Consider the following 20,690-nt stretch of genomic DNA (forward strand, 5'->3'; position numbering starts at 1 on the left):
ATTTGGTTTTACATTTAGGCAGGCTTCTTCTGTTTAATTGAAAACTCTCATTCTTTTCTGATAACTGTAAATGTTGGGAACTGAACATTATATTAGAGTACTCACTTGGTAATATTTATATCTTGTTCATGAAGTGAACTAATAGAAATTAAGGAATTCTGATATATAAATGTAAAACCTTAGATGCAATTATAATAAAGATAGGATGCGTTATTCAATAAAGTGTAGGACGCTGGGCTTGGCACTTAATGAACCCCTTGTAAAATGGTTTGTGTCACCAAACAAAAGACTAACCTCTCCCAACCCCTGGAGGGGAAAAATAGAAAGGAATGTGACTTGTTCTTAAATGTTGCTTTTTAGTTTTATTACAAGTTGCAATACAGGAGATTTGAACAAACCAACAGGTTGAGTCAGTCAGGAAAGTTTTAAAAAATTAAAACAAAGGAACTGGTTTCTATATTCTAAGGAATATAGATGTTTGGTTAATGTTTCACTGGTGGTAAATCGAGCAAATTTCATGGAAGAGATTATGTTACCAGCCATTGTTAGGGCATGTTTTGCCCTGATTATTGATAAAAGGGCTAGGCACACAGCACTTTCTTCCCTGGTCTAGAAAAACAAGTGAAGCTTTTAGGTTGTGGTAATACAGTAGTTCTATAATGCTTTTGTCTTAGCTTAGGCAAAGCAAGGAGAATTCCAAATGAACTGTCAGAATGTCAGAGTTAGGCTGTATTGTCATCTCATCTGAGGTGATCAACTAAGATTCATTCATTCATTCATTTAAAACATTTACATACCCACCCATCTTTCAACTCTGGCTAACTATATATATGTTTTTAATTAAAATGTCTAATATGTATATCTGCTGCCAAAGGAGTGATGAAGGGAGTGTGTACATTAGTATTGCTATTGCACTGATGTTTTGACATTTTGTAAAGACCAGTATGCCTCCCCCAACAGCCTGCTTTTCTGATGCTAGTATTTTTTTTTAAGTCATTACTCCTTTGATAAACATTGCTGAATTTATTTTTAACGTAAAATATTTTCAGTTATTACTGATAACTATATTTCATAAGTCTGTTCCCAGTTTGCGGTTGTGATGGAATATGTAAAGGTAAAGCTCTTAAGGCTGAATTAATGAAATAGTGATTTTCAAACAAAATAAAATGTGCCGAGTCTCACATAGCAATAGGCAAAACCTTCCTTATTCTAAAGTGCAAAATAGGGTAACTCTTGCTTTTGTTTTTTGGGACAGATTTAATCAGAGAAACTTTTAATTGTTTCTGTAATGTAGAAAACATATTTCTATCGGCATAAAATTCTGAGCAATACAAAGTAACGTCCTAGCAATGGAGATTCAGAATAGCCAATTTTATATGTAATATTTAACAGTAATTAGAATAAATATACATGTACCTGCTCCAGGAGACATTAGTTTAAAAAGAGAATCATTTTTGACTTATGGATTGATGTAACAAGTTTTTTTCATTGTGATACAGTTAAACCTTAGGGCTCCTCATGTCCCTATAAATGCAACATGGCCATACCCCAGTAACCAATTTTTTAAATATCTCGTATTTATAACATTTATCAGTTTCATCTCCAGTTGAGAATTGAGGTAGATTAAAGTTGTCTTTAGCTGTTCCGGTTTAAAGTTGACCTTCTTCCTTCTTTCTTGGTACATTTTTTCCATGGATGCAATGAAGCATGCATTGAACAATATGGTTGTAGCCATTATAACATCCCCACAGGCATTCGATTGTTTTTTGGGTGCCTGGTAATTGGCTTGCAATTACGACAATTACAGTTATGTAATTGTTTCTGATCTTCCCTGCTGGCTTCCTGCAAGTCGCTCACTCTTCTGCTCACTCGCACACCTGCTTGCACTCCAATGCACCCACATGTAGTACCTGCCCTCCCACCCATGTTCCTGAGTGCCTGCCCATGACACCCACCCATAGTTCTCATCTTGCCGGCCTGCTTGCCTGAAAGTCCTGCGTGAAGTCCTCAGGTAACCGGCGTGGTCCTGGGTTATGACGGCATCTGGGACTGCCATCACTGAGCAATGTAGTTACATGACAATGATCAAATAGCTTAGCAATGAAAATTGCAATCCCAGTTACCATTGTAATCCAAAGACTACATCTGCACGCTTGAACAAAGGCTAGGCACCTGGCTTCTGTAGGATCATCTCTTCATGAAATCCATGATGCTTTCTGGAGCATTTGTTACTCAGGGTTGAGTGTTATTTTAGAAAAGCATTGGAACTATGTTTGAAAACAAGATAAGCTGTCTTTAGAGAATAATAGTGCTATGCTTTACTAATTTAAGCCAGAAAGGAATGCTTTATGTTGCTTTTATTTCTTTAGAAGGAGACATTTTACCCATTTAGAAGGGGACAAATTTACCCATTTTAATGGTGGTACAGTCCTTCACTACTCATTGCTGCCCAACCATTGACACTAAATAGTAACCAAGAACAAAGTTTGCTTATTACTGATCATTCCCTTCTTCTACATCCTGTGCCCTTCCTCCACCTCTCTCATAATTCCCATCTTGGATAAATATTTATTGGTGGGAAATAACTCTTACAATCTGTACAGCCAGTCAGCCAAATTATTTTTGGACATGGTTTTAACTCCTTTTCAAAGGACTGCTAGATCTGTGTTTACTAAAGCTCAAGTATTCAATGTGTTTGCTTTCCTACCCGAAACTTGTATTGATAATGGATATGTCATTTCCAAGTTGATTGAACCTAAAAAAATAATCCATTTCTTTTGTGGAATAATCTCTTGAACTTTGTGGGTCTTAAATCATGACTTACACATATCTGACTGCTAAAAAGTTACCAATAGTGTGCAATTCAAAGTTGGTTTGTTGTTTTACGTAGTCTGTTTTATTTTTTGCATTTATATTGTTCTGCTTTGATGAATTAAGGCTTTGAATTCTTCTAGTTTTGGGCTACAGACAAGAATGTACATTTTTAGGTTTTTTTTATAGGTGCACGATGCTTTGTTTCACACATTCTTAATGCTAAATCTGGGTCATTACCAAGGTGTAAAATTAGTTTTTGCAGCACTTATTTAAAAATGATACTTTGGTTGCAGATATATCTGTGGAGTTTTGAGATGTGTCCTTACTCTTTTATTGGAGCCATAGTAAAAATATTAAATGAATAAGCTGATGGCTCATCCCTTCATACAGTTTCTCTTGGAACACTTCACTTTGCTTCCTTTTCTTGCAAAAGCAAGAAAGTGTTCCTACAAGGAGCAACAAGTTTAGTAACCCTTTATTGAGGTTATACACTTACCAATATCAGAAAAATGTCTTGCAGTGACATATGGAATAAAGAAACATATTTGAAAACAGGGTTGCAATAAAATGTGTGAAATAATGTGAAAATATAACAAAATCCAAACAAATCATTTAGAAATTGGAAGACTAAAATAGCTATAATAATGTTAACAAGTACCAATATAATTTAAAAGTCCTGATGGTTTTGGTAGAATTAAAAAATTGTGACTAGCAATAAAAAGATTAATTTCTTTTTCTTATCGGAGTATCAGTTCTTTTCTAATGTGAAGAGTTTCTCCTGAAGCTTTCTATAATCTATAATCAGATCTACTTTCTAGATATATTAATCTGATATTATTTTGAATTGAGAGAAGAGCCAAAAGAGAGAGGCCTACAGATTTTTAAATATATATTTATTAATTAAATTTATATGACTCCCATCCCACTGTTGTGTGCCTCTGGGCAGCTTACAACAAAGTATCCATTCATTCTCTAGAATTTTCCTGATTCCCTGAACTATTAAAGGTTTGGGCATCTTTCAAAGCAGATTTTATACTCGGAGAAAGTGTTTCTGCCCACTGTATGCAATCCCTTCCTTTGCTCCAGAAATCACATCATACAGGATGATATTCCAAGTCCTCAGGAGTGACTTTTGTATTTATTCACTTATTAATAAAATTTAAATAGCCAACCCATCTCACGAAAAGTGACTTTGGGGAAGTTGCCTGAAGATGAGTACGTGGAGGGTGTAAAAGTGATCTCCTTCCACCCTTGCTTCATAGGAGCTAATATTTTTCCAGATTTCATGCTAGGGGTTCCAGACTGGGTGCAGTATCTACTTGTTATTATTACTCTGACCAGTTAAAAGATTTGAGTCGGTGAAATATGAATCTGTCTTTTCCAGCTAATAATTTTACATGCATTGCAAATTGATCTCTGGTGGGATCCTGCAGGAGGATGAATGCAGAGGAGCTGGAGCTGCTGGGTGATTCCAAGTACAAGCACTATGTAACAGCTGTCGACAAGGCACTGAAAAGCTTTGAGTACTCTAGTGAGTGGGCCGATTTGATTTCATCTCTTGGAAAGCTAAACAAGGTATGATGGAGATGCCCTCGGATTGAGTGGGGAAAAATATGTAGTGGAATAAAAAACTTGAAATTTGTTTTATTATTATAGGCTGTTGTTTGATGAAATGTTCTGTGTAGTTGTATATATGTTATTTTATAATTGTTATACCAGACAAAATCTGATTGTTGTTTTTATATAGTACCGTATATACTTGAGTATAAGCCGAATTTTTCAGCCCACTTTTTGGGCTGAAAAATTCCACTTCGGCTTATACTCCAGTCAACAAAAAAACTTACCGAGGACTTGTGCGCGGCCGAGGCTTTGGTGCTTCCGGGATCGCGTGCACCTCTCCCAAGCCACCGCCATCCGGAGACCTGCCGAAGTTTGGGGAGGTTTGGGGAGGTGCGCGCCAAACGTCGGCAGGTCTGCGCGGAGGAACGGAGACCTGCCGACGTTTGGGGAGGTTTGGGGAGGCGCCCAAACCTCCCCAAACGTCGGCAGGAGGAACGGAGACCTGCCGACGTTTGGGGAGGTTTGGGGAGGCGCCCAAACCTCCCCAAACGTCGGCAGGTCTGCACGGAGGAACGGAGACCTGCCGACGTTTGGGGAGGTTTGGGGAGGCGCCCAAACCTCCCCAAACGTTGGCAGGAGGAACGGAGACCTGCCGACGTTTGGGGAGGTTTGGGGAGGCGCCCAAACCTCCCCAAACGTCGGCAGGTCTGCGCGGAGGAACGGAGACCTGCCGACGTTTGGGGAGGTTTGGGGAGGCGCCCAAACCTACCCAAACGTCGGCAGGTCTGCGCGGAGGAACGGAGACCTGCCGACGTTTGGGGAGGTTTGGGGAGGCGCCCAAACCTACCCAAACGTCGGCAGGTCTGCGCGGAGGAACGGAGACCTGCCGACGTTTGGGGAGGTTTGGGGAGGCGCCCAAACCTCCCCAAACGTCGGCAGGAGGAACGGAGACCTGCCGACGTTTGGGGAGGTTTGGGGAGGCGCCCAAACCTCCCCAAACGTCGGCAGGTCTGCGCGGAGGAACGGAGACCTGCCGACGTTTGGGGAGGTTTGGGGAGGCGCCCAAACCTCACCAAACGTCGGCAGGTCTGCGTGGAGGAACGGAGACCTGCCGACGTTTGGGGAGGTTTGGGGAGGCGCCCAAACCTCACCAAACGTCGGCAGGAGGAATGGAGACCTGCCGACATTTGGGGAGGTTTGGGGAGGCGCCCAAACCTCCCCAAACGTCGGCAGGTCTGCGCGGAGGAACGGAGACCTGCCGACGTTTGGGGAGGTTTGGGGAGGCGCCCAAACCTCCCCAAACGTCGGCAGGTCTCCGTTCCTCCGCGCCCTGCCTGCCTGCTTCTTTCCGCTGCGGAAAGAAGCAGGCAGGCAGGGCGCGGAGGTCCGGAGACCTGCCGACGTTTGGGGAGGTTTGGGGAGGTGCGCGCGCACCTCCCCAAACCTCCCCAAACTTCAGCAGGTCTCCGGACGGCGGCGGCTTGGGAGAGGTGCGCGCGATCCTGGAAGCACCGAAGCCTCGGCCGCGCGCAAGTCCTCGGTAAGCTCCGGGCGGTCACTTGCTTCGCGTCTCCTGAGGGAAGGGGGGGCGACTGGAGCGGGCGTGTTTCCTCGCCTGCTGGGCGCCGCGATTTGCCCGGGGAACGCGCGGGCCCCGAATGGCAGCGTGGAGCGAGGAAGCGGACAGCCAGGGCTTCCCCGAGAGCCGCGGCCACACAGGGTATTCCTGTGTATTCAGGTTTGCAAAATGGCGGATCGAGCCTCTGCTGGCGGCAGAGGCTTGCAGAACGGCGGATCGGCTTATACTCGAGTCAATAACTTTTTCCAGTTTTTGGGGGTGAAATTGGGGGTCTCGGCTTATACTCGAGTCGGCTTATACTCAAGTATATACGGTACGTATTAAAGGGAAAGTAATAGCAGAATTTATGCCTGATCTTTTGGGGGGTGACTCGTTTCCACTCAGTTGCCATAATATAATACATTCTATTCAGGAGGAGGTCTTACAGATCCTTTAATGCACTGGGCAGGGGTCCTGAGGGGTCCTGAGGGGGCAAGGAAGTTAATGAATGCACTTCTGCTAGCATGACATTACTGTAAATAAAAATCCTACCTCTGTACAGATACAGATCTTTTTTAACAGTACATAGCAACAAATAATACTTATTTTTGCACATTATTAATATGTAAATAAATATATCTAAATATGGAAGAAAGCTAACAATGAAACCCAGTTTGCTAAATAAGAGCTTTGAGCGTCTACACTCAAGAATCTGCATCATGATTTGCTTGATACCATATATTCAGATAATTTTCTTTCAGGCTTGTTAATCCGATAAGTAATTTTCTGACTAAAGCTTTTGCAATACCTTCCAAGAGATGTAAACAATGTTTCTTGTCAGGTTCTTCAAAATAATGTGAAGTACCAAGTTGTACCTAAGAAGCTGACCATAGGGAAGCGCCTTGCACAATGTCTTCACCCTGCTTTGCCTGGCGGGGTGCATCGGAAGGCCCTGGAGACGTATGAGATCGTTTTCAAAATAATTGGACCCAGGCGCCTGGCCAAAGATCTCTTCTTGTACAGGTAAGCAAAACTACACTTTGCTCTTCTTTTAGTCACATTCTCTACAATAACAGTTCATACTCCATACTGCAAAATGATATTCTCAATGTATTTGATTACGGTTCCCATTGTACTGATCTGACAGTTATACAAATATCAACTAGAAACCTCCAGGTTGGAGAAAGTTCTCTCTTCCCCCCCCCCCTCCTTTCTTCTCTCTCTCTCTCTTCCTCCCTCCTTCAATTTACCAGACCTTGATGTAGCCAATTTGTTATGCAATGGAGCAGTTTTTCACTGTGATTCATATCAATTATATGATTACACAAAGTTACTTGCATGGAATTATCACGTTGTACACTTTGATTTAACAGATATTTAGCAGACATCCTCTCCTTCCAATCAGCCCATTAAAATGACTTTTCAATATAGGGTATATTCATTATTTTCTGTGTCGGTGACCATATTTATATAGTACTCTTAACCAGATCAGTTTAAATTGCTGCTCTCAACCAACAGATGAAATTTGGTTAATGTTAAACTTTTGGGGCTTTGTATGGTATGTTGTGCATCCCATTTCATTAGCTTATGATTTAATAATGATTTGTGCAAAAGGCAAAGTATGAATTATTTCAATAACTGTGTATTCCGCAAGCATAACTAATATGGCTCTAAAAGAAAACAGCCTAACAAATGATTTTATAATTAAATGATTCTACAATTTTATTAAGTAAGCTTATTCATGTTTATGATCAGTTACTATGTAGCAATTGTCTAACAGGAAAAAAAGATGGAGAGATGTTTGTAGTCTTTTCCACTGCAGTTATTATCATTTGAGTTACTCAAATGACTAAAGTTGCACTGTATGCAACTAGAAGCTCCATTTTGTGTGTGGACTGCACAGCCACAATACACATTACAGTATGTTAATGAAATGGTATACAAAGCAGTTTTGTGTTTCATAGCTGTGACACTGACCTCTGTTTTTTTGCTTGTATGTTTTTACAGTTCTGGCCTATTTCCTCTTCTTGCTAACGCTGCAATGTCTGTTAAGCCAGCATTGCTCAGCTTGTATGAAATGTATTACCTTCCTTTGGGCAAAACACTGAAACCAGGCCTGCAAGGGTTGTTAACTGGGATCCTTCCTGGTTTGGAGGAGGGGTCTGAGTATTATGAAAGGTAAGGCTGAAGAATAATGGAATGTTATCGTTACCAAAACTTATCTTCTTTGTTTTAATTGGTTATGATACAAGAGTTAACTTTCTGAAGGGGGGAAAACCAAATATTTTGGTGCTTAAGTCTAAAAAACTATTGGAAGTTCCAGCTTCAATATCAAACTATTTTTCTTCTTTCTTGTATTCAAGTACTATTGTGATTTAACTGAGGAAACGTTGTTGTGCTTAACATTTATATGAGACACAGGTTCAGTCACAATTCATTATGACCAACCAAGCAAGAAAAGCCATCTATGTGTAGTTACTTTAGCATCCAGTCTGAATCATAATCAATCGTAGATTCTCTATATCTTTTGTTTAGAATTCTGGATTATTGTAACATTTAAATTGGTCGCAAATTTATTTCCATTAAGAAGATAGTTCTTAATCCTCTCAAATAAAATGAGTTATGCATCTGTTTCTAAAAAGATACGGGAGAATTTAAAGGGAAGAAGTTAATATTAGCCTTACCTTCCCAATAAATTCCACCTGATAAAAGCCTTCTCTAGAAGCATCGTTGCTTGCTTTCTTTGAACCTTCCTGCACTTTTGTTTTATCCTTTATCGTTGCTTGTGTTCCAGAACTAACACTTTACTAGAGAAAGTTGCTGCAGCAGTGGACCAGTCAGCTTTCTACAGTGCACTGTGGGGCAGTCTTCTTACTAGTCCTGCAATTCGGCTGCCTGGCATTACTTACGTCCTCTCCCATCTAAACAGGAAGCTTTCTATGGAGGATCAGCTCTATATAATAGGTAGTGACATTGAATTAATGGTAAGTGTTTATGAAACCATAGCGATAGCCCCTAGTTCTTTGCCTTCCTAATTTTTGATATAATCAGTGTATAAAGAAACACTGCCTATACATAAGTGAAAGGCCACTCTTGATTCAAACAGTTTCATAGAAGGGGACTTGTCACAAATAACCCCTCCTTCTGAACTCCTTCCTGCCAAATCCCCCAGTAAGTGATCATTTCCTCTTCATATGTGTCCTCCAGATTACTGGACAATTCCCAATACTAACCCCAAAATGCAAAGGGCCTATTAAGGACCTATATTATACAAATTTTGATTACTTTTTTCCTTAGTTATATTTGCCTCATTATTACAAAACTGAAGAGTAAAAAATTAATAATTGTTTATTTATGGGGTGAGATTCATTATATTTTAGCTCACCCTTATACAAGGACAGGAGCACTTCCTAATTATTTTTGAATTGTGCAAACCTTATTACTTATAGTACTTTTGGTCTGAGAAGCTGATACGTCTAATAGTCCATATATTTTCCTTGCTGATGAAGTCTCTTGTTCTTTCTGAATCAGACATTTGGCGCTGAGCCAGTTCAATTTATTGATTTCTCTCTTACAAATAGCTTGTTTCCTAATTTATGTAATACAGCTATCCTTTTCCTAAACAGCTACTGGGCATCCGTATGTAAGTTTAGATATTTAAAAACCAAAATCCAGACTACAGAAACAAAGGAAATGCACAATTATGTGTATCATTCCATGCATAAAGAGAAAAATGGAAGAAAAATTATCTGAATAGGGATTACAAGTATTTAATGTTTTTGTAAAAGTGCAGTTTTTAGAATGTAATTAAATAGCATTATTAATCTGTGTTTCTAATGGCAATTTTATTTCAGGTGGAAGCAGTAAGCACTTCAGTGCAGGATTCCAGTGTCTTAGTACAGAGGAGCACACTTGATCTCATATTATTCTGTTTTCCATTCCACATGAGTCAGGTAAAGTACTTCTGAATCTTTATTGAGTGAAGTACTGATATATTACGCACAAATAAAAAATTCCGTCTTCCTTTCTTCAAATTGTCCAAATCTGTGTAATATTCTAGCGTTAAACAGTAACTCTTCAGTTGCTAGACTTCTATCTACTGTATTCAAAGCTTCCTTTCAAAATTCTATAGATGCACAGTGTAGTGGAAATTAAAGAGTCCATTCTTGTTCTGATAGCAACCCATCACATCTTAAAGAACACAGCTCTCAAAAAATTCCTGTGCTTTGGGAGTGGCATTCCAGAGCCATGTTTTTTTCATGGAAAAGTATGACCCTACTTCAGCCATCCTGCTTCTTAGTCACGTTTCTGTTATAAAAATGACACTACAAATTCTTCAAAATTGATGCTTCGTAATGTACAGGAAGACATGGGAAATGCCTCTTACCAGTAAAGCAGATGAATCTTTTTCTAGGTTGCTGTGGCTGCTTCAGTAATCGCTTATATAACTGAGCATATTCGACCACTTTACATTTTACAGCATGTTGTTTAATTTCATATCCCAAAATTTACTGGTGAAAACTGCTTTAGGTATTTTGAATCAACCTCTGTGCTTAGACTATATAAACTTGACCATTCGACTTCTGGGTGGCAAGGCGTCGCCGCAGGCAGCCATTCTGACTGTCAGCCCCGCCGGCTCCGTAGAACCGCCGAAAACAGCGCCGATCAGCTGTTTTGGCGCCTCGGAAGCCCCCTCCTCGGGAGAAGAGGGGGTGAGTGCTCAGGTAGGGGTAGAGCTCTCTGGGGCCGCCAGAGCTAAAAGTTCTGGCGGCTGAAGGATTGAGCCCCCCCCGAAGCCTGAGTTTGCTCCGGACTGCGGGGCACCTCTGCTCTGGGCTTTTTGGAGCAGAGCAGGGCATCTGCAACCATCCCTGCCAGCAAGAGAGAACTTTTGAGAACCTGGATGCAGGCAGAGCGATACAGGAGATTCAGGTGAAAGTGAATTTATGATCTTTAACTCAATGGACTTTGCGGAGTTTGAAAGTGAAAGTGCGTAGCAGGCAATAGTGGGTGAAAATGGCTGCCAAATCCTCTAAAGTTCTTAGAAGCGCGGGGGCTTCTCCGGTGCAGCAGTCTTTGTTACAAGCTTTATTGCCCCTCCCTCTGCACCTGCACCAACTTTTACAGTTAAAGACTTGCAGAATGTGTTGCAAGAGGCTATGGAAAAGCAATCGCAACAATTAGCTGAGCTTATGGATGAAAAGCTTACAGAGCTTCTGGATGAGAAGTTAACAGAAATAAGGGCAGACATCTTACTTGCATTTCAAGGCATGGCTATATTTATAGAGCGCTTGGACGAGAGAGTGGAAGATCTCAGCCAAAATAATATTAGATTAGATGCAAAAATGATAGAGACTGAAAATGTGGAGAAAATTGATAGTGATTTGACCTTGGTACAGTACCATGAAATGGAGTTTGCTGTGAGAATCAGAGGCTTAAAAGAGGATCCTAAAGAAAATTTGAAGAAAATAGTTTCTGAGGCTTTGGAAGGGGTGCTGGGGCGACCAGCAGATGCAATTATGGAAGATATAGACAAAACTTTCCGTGTTAATTCGTGGATTGCAAGACAAAGGAAATTACCCAGAGATGTGGTGGTTTATTTCACAAAGAGAGCAATTAGAAATGAGGTTATTCAAGCCTCTTACAATACTAAATTTGCAATTTCTGAGCAAAAAGTCTTGATTTTAAAAGAGATCCCTCCAAGAATCCTAAGGAGAAGGAAGGAATTTGCCTTTTTGGCACAAGAATTAAGACGACGTGATATTAAGTTCAGATGGGAGATACCAGTGGGTATGGTGGTGATGCATGAAGGCATGAGACATCGTCTTACTACAGTGTTGCAGAAACGTGATTTTTATAGTAATGTTTTAAAAGCAGTCCCCATACCACTTTTGGAATCTACAAAGAAGAATGGTGAGGGAGAGCCTCAACTACGCAGCGAGAATTTACAAGGTGCTGAAGAAACAACGCAGATAGATCAGAAAGCTACAGGAGTGGATCAAATTTCAGTATCATCGGAGGAGGCCAGAGATCAGAGGATGATGCGTGCTGCTTCGAGACGAATGAGACGAGAGCAAGAACAAGACCAGCAGAAAGTCATGATGGCACCTCCAAAACTGAGGGCGTTTGCAAAACTTACACCTAAGAGAGTGCAGGTGATGTTGGAAGAAGCGCTCCAAAAACTTCGGGTCGCGAAGGATGGCGACAAAGTTTCTAACCTGGAATGTTAATGGCTTAAATTCACCACAGAAGAGAAAGAAAGTTTTTCAATATTTAAAACAATTTAAGAATGATGTTATTTGTTTACAAGAAACACATATTAGAGTTACGGATCAAAAGTACTTATTAAATTCAAGACTGCCTACACAATTTATTGCCTCTGCAACGGATAAGAAAAATGGAGTGGTTGTTTATGTTAAGAATACATTGACAGCGGAGTTAATTGAAGCAGATAAACAAGGAAGTTATGTCATAATTGAACTGTTAATAGAAGGCAATAAAACACTTCTGGTTGGATTATATGCTCCTAATCAACAACAAGCAGACTTTTATAGTTTACTACACAGCAAGATTACTCAGTGGGATTATAAATCTTTTATTTTTATGGGAGATTGGAACGGTGTTTTGGATGTACAAATGGACAAGAGTGGTTTTTTTTAAAAGTGTTCCAAGTCATGCTAAACTGCCTAAATCCTTTTTTGAAATGAAGGATGATTTGGAACTGCGAGATATTTGGAGAGAAAGAAATCTGCAAGAGAAGGACTATACTTTTTTTTCTGATAGACATCAATCTTTTTCCAGGATTGACTTTATACTAATTACTAATGACTTCTTTTCCAGGATTAAGAAGATTAAGATTTGTCCAAGAACTATGTCTGATCATAGTCCAGTCTGGTTAGAGATAGATAAAGATAATAGAGATAGGCGCTCCTGGCGTCTAAATGAGAACCTGTTTAGAAATCAGGAAAATGTGGAAGAATGTAAAAAACAGATGAAGGATTATTTTAAAATTAATATGCATAAGGGTACTTCTATTGAAATGGTCTGGGATGCTAGCAAAGCTTATATGAGAGGTGTATTATCTGGAATTCAGGAGGAAGGAATTAGAGAATGAAATTAGGGAAAGAGAAAAGGCCTTAATTTTGAATCCATCGGATGTGAAGATTAAAGAGGTAATTAATTTATTAAGGGGACAGTTCGACAAGTTGATGGCTGATCAAGTGGCAACTAATTTACGGTATGCTAGACATAATACTTTTTGCAATGCCAATAAACCAGGTAGATGGTTAGCTTATTTGTTAAGGAAGAAGCAAAGGGCTTCTAATATAGATAGAATAGAACACAAGGGTAAGGTAGTGTATCAGCAGAGTCTTATTAAGAAGACTTTTGTTGATTTTTACTCTAAGTTATATGCTAGAGATAAGATTAGTGAGGCAGATATTGAGGTATATTTGATGAATGCTAATATTCCTGTTCTTACACAAGAACAAAAGGAAGAGATGAATCAATTGATAACTGAGGAAGAAATTTTTTCAGCAATTAAACAATTGAAAGTGGGTAAGGCGCCAGGTACGGATGGATTGACTGCTGTGTATTATAAAAAATTACAGTTAGAGATGGCAAAGCCATTAAGGGAATTGTTTCAGACAATTCAAATGGGGGGAGGGGTGCCCCCGTCCTGGAAAACTGCTTTTATCTCTTTGATTCCGAAGGAAGATCAGGATGTCACCCAAGCAAAAAATTATAGGCCAATATCACTTTTGAATACGGACTACAAGATATTTGCTAAGGTTTTAGCTAACAGATTAATGAGGGTATTGCAACAAGTAATTCATGGTGACCAAACTGGGTTTATAAGTGGCAGACAAATGAAGAACAATGTGAGGCATATAGTTGATTTGTTGGAATTTTTGGAAAGAAACAATCAGATCCCTGCAGCGTTGATCTTCTTGGATGCTGAAAAAGCCTTTGATCAATTGGATTGGCAATTTTTGTTGAAAGTATTAGATAAAATGAACTTTGGGGATAAATTTTTACAACCAATTAGGGCATTATATCAAAAGCAAACAGCCCGTATAATAGTTAATAATAGTTTGACGGAAGTATGTAACATTGAAAAGGGCACAAGGCAGGGGTGCCCGCTGTCACCTTTACTATTTGTTTTAACATTGGAGATATTATTGATTAAAATACGGGATTCGGAAAAAATTAGGGGAATTCAAATAAGAGATCAGGGTGACAAATATATCCCCAAATATTTAACCCTTTTAACAATTTCAAATCCCGTTAGCTCTTCTAAAACAGCCTTTTGTGATACTGTCATATTCTTAGACAACATTTTAGTTTTTTGTATGTTAACCTTGAATCCAGAAACATTCCCATATTGCATTATTATCTCCATCAGTTCTACAACTGAATCTTCAGGCTGAGTTACCGTAACAACCAGATCGTCTGCAACGATCTGGTTGTACCGTAACAACCAGATCGTTGCAGACGATCTGGTTGTTACGGTAACTCAGCCTGAAGATTCAGTTGTAGAACTGATGGAGATAATAATGCAATATGGGAATGTTTCTGGATTCAAGGTTAACATACAAAAAACTAAAATGTTGTCTAAGAATATGACAGTATCACAAAAGGCTGTTTTAGAAGAGCTAACGGGATTTGAAATTGTTAAAAGGGTTAAATATTTGGGGATATATTTGTCACCCTCAAATGTAAAGCTATATAAAAATAATTATGAAAAGCTTCCGGTGGCTCCGCGGCGACGGAGGGAGCCTTCCCGGGCTGCCCGCGGCTCAGCTGTTGTTTTTTTCGCCCGAAACAGCGCCGATCAGCTGTTCGGGCGAATCCGAAGCCCCCTCCTCGGGAGAAGAGGAGGGGGCGAGCCCCCAGGTAGGGGTAGAGTTCTCCAGGGCCGCCTGAGCTTATGGCTTGGGCGGCTGAAGGATTGAACTCCCCCGTAGCCTGGGCTGCTCCCAGCTGGCCGTCGCCTCTGCTCCTGATTCTTGGAGCAGAGCCAGCCGTCTGCGACCACCCCTGCCTGAAGGAATGACTATGATTTAAAGGAGCAGGCAGAGCGATACAAGAGGAAATGGTAAAGAGGATTATTATGTTTTACTCTCCAGCTTGATGGACTTTTTTGGATTACAAATTTGAAGTGAAAGTGCGTCATATTTGGTAAAAGATGGCGGCTAAACCACCCCCTAAAACTCTTCGGAGTGCTGGAACTTCTCCTGTGCAACAATCATTATTGCAGGCGCTGCATCCTCCTGATGTATTGACATCAAAGGACTTACAAGATGCTCTTGAAAAACATACCCAGGTAATTTTGGAATCAATTAATATTAGATTTGCACAGATGGAGGAGAAATTGGAGAAATTGGAGGAGAGAATGGAGGAGAGGATGGAACAGAAGCTCAAAGCGATGAGGGTAGACATCTTGACTTCAGTGTGTAAAGTGGCTCGGTGTGTGGAAGAATTGGAGGAAAAGCTAGAAGACTTGACTCAAAAGAATGCTATATTAGAAGCAAAAGTATTGGAGAATGAAAATAAAATGGAAAAGGAACTGTGTCTTGCTGAATATTTCCAGATGCAGTTTGCCATTAGAATTAGAGGCTTAAAGGAGAATACTAAGGAAGATCTAAAGCAGCTGGTTTCTGAGGCTTTTGAAATAGTGTTGAAACAGCCAGCATCTGAAATAAAAGGAGGCATGGACAAAGTGTTTCGTGTGAATTCATGGATTGCCAGACAGAGGAAGTTGCCTAGAGATGTGGTGGTATATTTTGCAAAAAGGGAAATTAGAGATGAAGTTATACAAGCTGCTTATGATACTAAAGTTATGATTGCTAATCAAGAAGTTTTGGTCTTAAAAGAAATTCCTCCAAAGATTCTAAGGAGAAGGAAGGATTTTACATTTCTTGTGCAAGAGCTCAAGCAACGAGATATAAGGTTCAGATGGGAGATCCCAGTGGGGTTGATGGTGACGCACGAAGGTAAAAAGTACCGTTTGGTTACTGTGATGCAAGCGCGTGATTTCTACAATAATGTTTTAAATGCAACGCCATTAACACTTTTGGAAGCTGGAAAGGGATCTGGAGAAGGAGTGCATCAAGAGGCCGAAGATGGTCAGATAGAAGACAACGGTGTTGGAGGAGATCAAGATACAACCTCGTTGGATGAATCTATAAAACAGAGGGTGACGCGTGCTGCTGCAAAACGATCTAAGAAGAGAAAGTAGCAGGAATCGCAGAAGTCTTTGGAACTTTTACGATATAGTCAAGTAGTCAAGTAGGGGAGGGGGGAAAAGATTTGGGTGTAGACGCAATATATTTCTATATTTGGTGGTTTTGTGGAGAGGGTGAGCTTTTTTGGATTAAAGTTCAAGTTTTGTTTGCAATTTTTTTTTTTTTTTTTTCCTTTTTTGTTGTGTTTGGAATAATTATAGATGTGGTACGGGAAGAGGACCGGTCGATTACAGAAGAGTTGACTTTAAAGTTTTTTGATTTGGGATCCTTGGTTAATTTGGAAAACTATTTGTAAGAATGTTATATCATGGAATGGATAAAATGGATGGAGTTTATTTAGGATAAGTATAGGGTTGAGAAGGGTTTTTTTTTTTCTTTTTCCTTTTTTTTGTTTTTAATATATGTTTAATACTATTAAGGTTTGTTCCATTCTATATAAGCTAGAGAGTGTCCTTTTCTTATTCTAGTTTTTTTTTTTTTTTATATATATGTTTAATATTGTTAAGGTTTGTTTTATCCTATATAAGCTAGAGAGTGATGGATTTTAGAATTTATAGTTGTTAGTATATGGTTGCTTAGGTTTGCTTTTTTTTATATATATATACCTTGTATTCAGCTCTGGGAAGTAGGGGGGGGGAGGGGGGGAGGTAGGGGGGGGAGGAGGGAGGGGGGAGGAGGGGAGGTAGGGGGGGAGGAGGGAGGGGGAAGGGGGGTTTTCAAGGGAAAATTGTATTTTAAAACTTTTCAATAAAAAAAAAAAAAAAAAAAAAAATAATTATGAAAAGTTATGGGGAAAAGTTCAAAAAGAATTGGATAGCTGGAAAAAACTACAATTATCTTTATTGGGAAGAATTGCAGCAGTGAAAATGAATGTTTTGCCGAAATTTTTATTTTTATTTCAAATGATACCTATTCTTAAAAAGGATTCAAACTTGGAGGAATGGCAAAAGGGTATTAATAAATTTGTCTGGGCAGGGAAAAGGCCACGAGTTAAATTTAAGATTATGCAGGATACGCGTGAGAGAGGTGGTCTTAAAATGCCTAATCTTAAACTATATTATGAAGCTGCTGCTTTGTCAGCGATAAGTGATTGGATTAATTTAACACAAGTGAGATTATTAAATCTTGAAGGTCATGATTTGTTATTTGGTTGGCATGCATATTTATTATATGATAAGAAGGTGGATAATGTGTTCAAGGTACATATTTTAAGACATGCTCTGTTGCGAGTTTGGAAAAAGTATAGACATACCGTAAGTTAAATTATAAGACACCTATATGGGCAATACCGAAACAGGCAATAGAAAATATAAGTGTTGGGTTTAAACATGATGTGATTACATATAAGGAAATTTTAAGTTTGGAAAGGAATGTATGGCAATTAAAGCCATATAATATTTTAAGAGAAGAAAAGATTGTTCAAACTTGGTTTCAGTATGGGCAATTACAGGCCAGGTGGAAAGAAGACCAGAAAATTGGTTTTTCAATGACTGATGAAAATCTGGTAAAGCAAATTAGAGATCAAGGTCAGGCACATATTAAAAGGATATATCTTGCATTGATAGAAATTGATTCAGAGACAGAACTTGTTAAAGACTGTATGATAAAGTGGGCTCAGAATTTTCAAGAAGTCATTACAATGGATACTTGGGAAAAGATTTGGGTGAGAAATGTAAAATTTACGCAAGCTCAAAACTTAAGAGAGAACTTTTATAAAATGTTTTATAGGTGGCACTTAGATCCTAAAAAATTAGCAAGTATGTATTCGAACTGCCAGCCTAAATGTTGGCAACGTATTTTCATATATGGTGGACCTGCAAAAAGGTTAAAGCTTTTTGGATTAAAATTTGGTGGAATATGCAAAAGATATTTAAGAAAAGGATAAAGTTTTGTCTGCAACTGTTTTTACTGGGCATTATTACTGATACTACTGTTGTGGACACGAAGCTGATGTTGAATTTAATCACGGCAGCAAGACTTTTAGTAGGGCAATATTGGAAGAAGGAAGAACTGCCGACTATAGAAGAATGGACTTTAAAAGTTTCCAACCTGGCGGAAATGGCAAAGATCTCAGCGTACTTGAAAGACCATTCGCAACAGAGATATATTGTGGAGTGGAAAAAATGGATTGATTATATTCAGAATAAATATGGGACTAAAAAGTTTCATCTAGCATTTGAATAAGTATTGATGCGTTATCTATATTGCTTGTAGTTATTTTATAAGAGTTAAAGTGTGATAGATTTAATAGTTTATTGTTGTTTGCATAAGGTAGATTATGATTGTTTGTATCTTTATACCCTGTATTTAGCTCTGGGAAGTCGGGGAGGGGGGAGGGGGAAGGGAGGGAGGTGTTGGGGAGGGTTGGGGAGAGGGGAGGGGGTTAGGAGGGGTTTTGTTTTGTTAAAAAAAATGTTTTGTAAAACTTTTCAATAAAAAAAACTTGACCATTCAAATTTGCTTTAAGCAAATTTCGGGTAAGAAGAAAAAATACATCTTTTCTCATGCTAATTATTTTTAAGCCTTATACTTGGGTGCTGTGATATATTCACCTATATTTTGTTACTAAAGCTAATAAAGATGCATTCACATTTCAGTCACAGCCCATATAAATTTCTACTGGTGCTTGAAAGTGAAGTAGATAATCATTTTTCCATTGTATAATAAAGGTTTTGAATGTGATACTTGTTTAAATGTGACATTCCCAATTTTAGGCAACACGCCCAGACATGATCCGAATTCTTTCAGCATCTCTTCATGTAGTGCTGCGCAGAGACATGTCACTCAATAGAAGGCTTTATGCCTGGCTTCTAGGTAGGTGTAGATTTTGTATATTTATTTATATGCATATATCATATTTATTTGAAATGTGTAATCTGCTTTTCAATGTGCAAAACTCTCTAAACAATAGTATATGATTTTAATGAGAAATCAAAGAATATTATTTAACATATGAACACTAATGCAAAATTGAATCAATGAGAGCTAGTTTGGTATACTGGTTAAATAAAAGATTATGAGCTATAGTCCTGCCTTAGGGACAAAGCCAGTCACTCTGTCTTAGGCCTAAGAAAAAAGAGATGATAAGCCACTTCCAAAACCTTTGCCAAAAAAACCATATAGACTTGACTGGGAAGTCTCCATCAGTCAAAAATGGACTCAAGAACAGGCATATGTGCACTTACACACAAACATATTCAACAGTTTTTGTTACTAACAGAAAATGTAATAAGCCACGTAAGTTCTAATCATCTTATTGTTGGGAGATTGCCGCCGTAACTGTTTGCAATTGGAGCTATGTATTTTGCAAATTTTCTGTTTTCTTTAATTATTTTCAAAATCAAAAAATAGTTTAGAGAATGCATTTAAAGTTTTCATTAAAAATCATCATTAACATATTTAATTATCTTCTCAAATTCAATTTGTGCAAAAGCGATCTTGTTAATAGTGTGAAGCTTGTTTGATGTGGCAATTATTCCAGTTCTTAGAACAGGAGGCTGCATTCACAGTCCTGTTGTGCCCTTGTGACCTTCTGTTTAGAATTAGCACAATCAAGGCTGCCCTTGAAGAACATTGAGAAGCTTCAATTGGTACAGAATGCAGCTGAGTGGCTGCAGTTAATGGCTCAGATTATTTGGTGCACATGACACCACTGTTCCTATAGCTGCGTTGGCTACCAATTTGCTTCTGGGTGCAATTCAAGGTGCTGGGACTCATCTTTAGAATCCTATATGGCTTGGCGCTGGGTTACTTACGGGATCATCTCTTCCCAGTTGGGAATTTCAGGTCATTCAAAATGCAGTCTCTAATTTAATCACAAGATTGAACCAAAGCTGAATAGTACCCTTGGTCTGAAACAACTCAGTATTTCTGAGCTCATGTCTGATGATAAGTCTAAATCATAGTTTTAAAGATTATAATATGAGGTCTTGTTCTGTAACTATGTAAATTAAATGGTTTTTTCCCACAATCAGCCATTTTATGCACAAAGACTTCCAGTTTTGAAATAACAAGCTTGTATTGAATTGTGTACATGATAGCTAGATTGATTTTGTGAACAAGATTTCCACTAACTGGCAAAAACTTGGGAAACTATGTGCTTGTGCGACAATATACAGGTAGTCCTTCACTTACAGCAGTTCATTTAGTGACTGTTCAAAATTACAACAGCACTGGGAAAAGTGACTTATGACCATTCTTCACCCCTACTAGTGCAGCATGAGTCATACTTATGATGGTTGCATTGTGCTAGGCTGGGTCAGGTGATCACATTTTGCAACCTTCTGGCTAGCAAAGTCAATGGGGAAGCCAGATTCACTTAACAACTGTGCTACTAACTTAACAACTGCAGTGGTTCACTTAACAACTGTGGCAAGAAAAGCTGTAAAATGGGGAAAAAACTCACTTAACAACTGTCTTGCTTAGCAACAGAAATTTTGGGCTCAATTATAGTCACAAGTCAAGGACTACCTGTAGTTTTATAGCTTTGAAATTTTATTGTGGTTGTGAGC

General features: G+C 39.1%; 1 protein-coding gene across 1 annotated transcript in view; it reads left to right on the forward strand.

The window, feature by feature from the left end:
- Positions 1-4,198: 4,198 nt before the first annotated feature.
- The window catches only part of DOP1A (DOP1 leucine zipper like protein A), a 68,679-nt gene continuing 52,187 nt past the window's right edge, over positions 4,199-20,690 (forward strand). The window contains exons 1-6 of the mRNA XM_081314919.1: positions 4,199-4,389; positions 6,774-6,955; positions 7,940-8,110; positions 8,727-8,916; positions 9,787-9,885; positions 18,894-18,993. Coding sequence (XP_081171045.1) covers positions 4,252-4,389; positions 6,774-6,955; positions 7,940-8,110; positions 8,727-8,916; positions 9,787-9,885; positions 18,894-18,993 — 880 coding nt within the window. The 5' untranslated portion in view covers positions 4,199-4,251. The remainder of the gene's footprint in view (positions 4,390-6,773; positions 6,956-7,939; positions 8,111-8,726; positions 8,917-9,786; positions 9,886-18,893; positions 18,994-20,690) is intronic.

Source organism: Vipera berus (assembly GCF_964194415.1).
Source record: "Vipera berus genome assembly, chromosome: 1".
Taxonomy (NCBI): domain Eukaryota; kingdom Metazoa; phylum Chordata; class Lepidosauria; order Squamata; family Viperidae; genus Vipera; species Vipera berus.